The 3471-nt window shown below is 35.6% G+C and overlaps 1 protein-coding gene across 1 annotated transcript; it reads left to right on the top strand.

Annotated features, from left to right (window-relative positions):
- The first annotated feature begins 275 nt into the window (after positions 1-275).
- LOC105636058 (L-type lectin-domain containing receptor kinase IX.1) lies at positions 276-2395 on the top strand. The gene has a single exon (XM_020680054.3). The coding sequence runs from the start codon at positions 403-405 to the stop codon at positions 2191-2193; it is 1791 nt and encodes a 596-aa protein (XP_020535713.2). The 5' UTR covers positions 276-402; the 3' UTR covers positions 2194-2395.
- Positions 2396-3471: the final 1076 nt, after the last annotated feature.

Here is a 3471-nt window from a genome sequence, read left to right as displayed (position 1 = left end):
ATCAGGTTGCGTGTCCATACTGAATTCAATTATGAATTGATATATACTAATTAATTCACTACTTGGCTAATTTAGCAATTGCTGTTCTGCTCTTTCCAAATCATTTCCAGTTGCCTTGCGAGCAGTCCAAGCATCTGAAAATTGGTGAAAATTTTCTGAAGTCTTGAGAGCTATACTTTTGAAATGTTCAAGGATACTATTTCTTGGTTGAATATTATTATCCTTTTCTTGTTCCTACCAATTTCTTGTGTCACTTGTTTATCATTCAGCTTCACCAGCTTTGGTCCAAGTAACTACCACATAAATTACCAAGGGGATGCATCTCCTTTGGATTCTGTCAACAAGCTTACTCCAAACCTGCGAATTCAGAGAGGTCCCTCGACGTATGTGGAAGTGGAACCAATGCATCTATGGGAAAAAGCCTCCGGAAATCTTGTTGACTTCACTACCAACTTATCCTTCTCCATTGATGCACAGAACAATGCTTCACATGCTGTTGGGCTAGCATTCTTTATTGCTCCAGCGCAGTACACAATGCCTGGTGAAAAGCAAGGTAGTGGTATTGGACTTGCTAGTGGCAACAACTCTATAAAAAGTCCACCGGTTGCTGTAGAGTTTGACGCATACTATAATCAGCGAGACAACGTGGATGGCGATCATGTAGGTATTGACATGAACTCCTTAAAATCTTCAAGAAGTCAGAAATGGTATCGTCGTGTTATGGATAGGAGAATAATTGATGTAAGGATTAGTTACAATTCTAGTTCCAATAATCTTTGTGTTTACTTTGCAGCAGTAGTTTCTGAAAACATCATAGTTGAACAAAAGTTACCAATTTTTTGCAATGAAATTGATCTAAGGATTCACTTGCCTGAATGGGTTACTATTGGCTTCTCAGCTGCCTCAGGACTGCCTTCTGTGTTTGATACAATTCATTCATGGTCTTTCGCTTCAAGTTTTCAATGCAGCTATCAAAAGATAACCACTGATCTCTCTCCTCCACCACCTGTCATGCCAGTTCCCCGTTCTCTTAGACAAGATAAAGATAAACGAGTACAAGTTGTGGTGACAATGATTACCTTCCTCACTGGTGCTTGTGTTTTAGTATTAGTTGCTCGGCTGTACAGGCACCGGACAAGTATTAGTTCATTCATTGTACAGTCCGAGGACAATGAATTCGAAAGAGTGACTGGAGCAAAGAAAATCCCATATAATGTTTTGATTCGTGCAACTAATAACTTCAATGAGAAGCTTGGGGAGGGAGGATTTGGTGTTGTTTACAAAGCATATTTGAAAGATTCGGGCATTTATGTTGCTGTGAAGAGAATATCAGAGAGCTCAACTCAAGGGATTTCAGAGTACAAAGCTGAGGTAATGATCCTTAGCCAGCTCAGGCACAGAAATTTAGTACAACTAATTGGTTGGTGCCATGAGAAAAAGGAAATCTTACTTGTTTATGAGTATATGCCCAATCGCAGCTTAGATTTCCATCTCTTCAATACTGAAAGCTTGTTGAAATGGGGGCAAAGATATAAAATTGCTCGAGGATTAGCTTATGGTTTGCAGTACTTGCATGAAGGATGGAGACAATGTGTTTTGCACAGAGACATTAAGTCCAGTAATGTAATGTTGGATTTAGAATTCAATCCGATGCTTGGAGATTTTGGGTTGGCTAGGCTTGTAGACCATAATGCGAGATCTCAAACGTTATTGGGTGGAAGCCATGGGTATATTGCTCCAGAATGTCTTCAAACAGGCAAGTCTAGCAAAGAATCTGATGTGTTTAGCTTTGGAGTTGTGGCCTTAGAAATTGCCTGTGGAAGAAAACCCTTTGTAGTAAGGGATGACGGGATCCAAATGCATATTGTGAAGTGGGTTTGGGAGTTTTATACAAATGGAAAGCTTCTTAAAGCTGCTGATCAGAAACTACAAGGACAGTTTACAAGGAAGGAGATGAAATGCTTGATGATTGTTGGACTCTGGTGCGCTCACCCGTATTCTTCTTCGCGGCCTTCAATGGCAAAAGCGATTAAAGTGCTTAATTTTGATATTGAGCTTCCAAAGCTTGAATCAAAATTTCCTGGTCAGGTCAACGTCCTTAAAGGTGTAAATAGCAACAGAAGATTACCAGTTTCCAAATATCTTTGGAAGTTATTAGGGCTGAAACAATGTCATGGAACGGGGGTAGGTTGATAGGTCCACGTGGACATTGGTCATCACTGTCAGCGGCAAAGTTAGACTTTTTCTTCTTCTTTTTTTCTTTTGTGCCCGCCAAGTGTATCGTACACTTCTTCGCTCATAAGATGGGTCATTAAATGCAAATTGAGTTGCCTAGTGCCCAAATTTATAAAATTTCACGTTTTACAAAAAAAAAAAAAAAAAAAATCTAATAATATTAAACACTTCGACTTCTAAAATTACACTTACTAAATACTTAAATTTATAAAATCACACACCAAGTTACAGTCTAATATATTACGACTTGACAATAGATTCAAGTTCAAATTTCCCTTTTCTCATACTCAAAAAAAAAAATTATAAAATCATTATATTCATCTTTCCAGTTAGTAAAATTAGATTCATTAAATACTTAATTAATCACTTTCCATAGAAAAAAAACTTAATTCCAAACTTTGATCTATTCTTTTTGTGGCTCCTGAAGTTTGCATGATTTATTTACTTATATTATGTTGAATTGAATATATTTGATGGTCGATTCTGCTTGTGATTCTAAAAGTTTTGATGGTCGATTTTTCTTATGATTTCCGAAGTTTACATACTTTATTTACTTATATTATGTTGAATCGAGTATATTTAATAATATTAAATTTCTACTTGTTATTCCAAGTAGACATTTCATTTCTAAATAATAAAATTTGACTTACTTACATTTAACTATATAAAATTGGATATGTTAGATTAAAATGAATACAGTATTCAATATTAATTAATGATTATAAACAGAACAGAGAAGCCTAAAACTCTATGTTGTTGGACTGGACTAGAAGTAGCTGCAGTTTCTGTTTCAGGAGTCAACTTTTAGTCAACCCATTACACTAATCGTACTATTACTTTGTTAATCAACAGGTACATATACTGAAGTGGGTTTGGGAATTGTATGGAAATGGAGAGCATCTTAAAGCAGCTGCTGAGAAACTACATGGAAATTTTGTAAAGAAACAAATGGAATGCTTCATGATTGTTGGACTGTAGTGTGCTCATTGAAATTAAAATTAAAATTTTCTAATTGACTAAAATATAGAAAAAAAAAAAAGAAATTTGTGAACATAATATAAAATAATTGGTACAACCTACAGTCTTGACCAAGAGAACTAGCTTTCATCTCCCAACTGAATCTAATTATGAAATTAAGACCAAATAATTGGATTGTTTGCATACTTTCCCTCTCTCCTGTGTTTACTAAAAATTCAGAAACAGAACAGACAGGAGATTTTTTTTACACTAGAAAAG

Source organism: Jatropha curcas, chromosome 6 (genome assembly GCF_041381405.1).
Source record: "Jatropha curcas cultivar XTBG-Jc1 chromosome 6, XTBG_Jcur_1.0, whole genome shotgun sequence".
Lineage (NCBI taxonomy): Eukaryota > Viridiplantae > Streptophyta > Magnoliopsida > Malpighiales > Euphorbiaceae > Jatropha > Jatropha curcas.
Note: the sequence above shows the minus strand (reverse complement) of the source record. Positions and strands in the feature narration are given on the sequence as shown.

Excerpts from the sequence above, each read along its gene's own strand:
- LOC105636058 (XM_020680054.3), top strand. The coding sequence starts at position 403 with ATGCATCTATGGGAAAAAGCCTCCGGAAATCTTGTTGACTTCACTACC.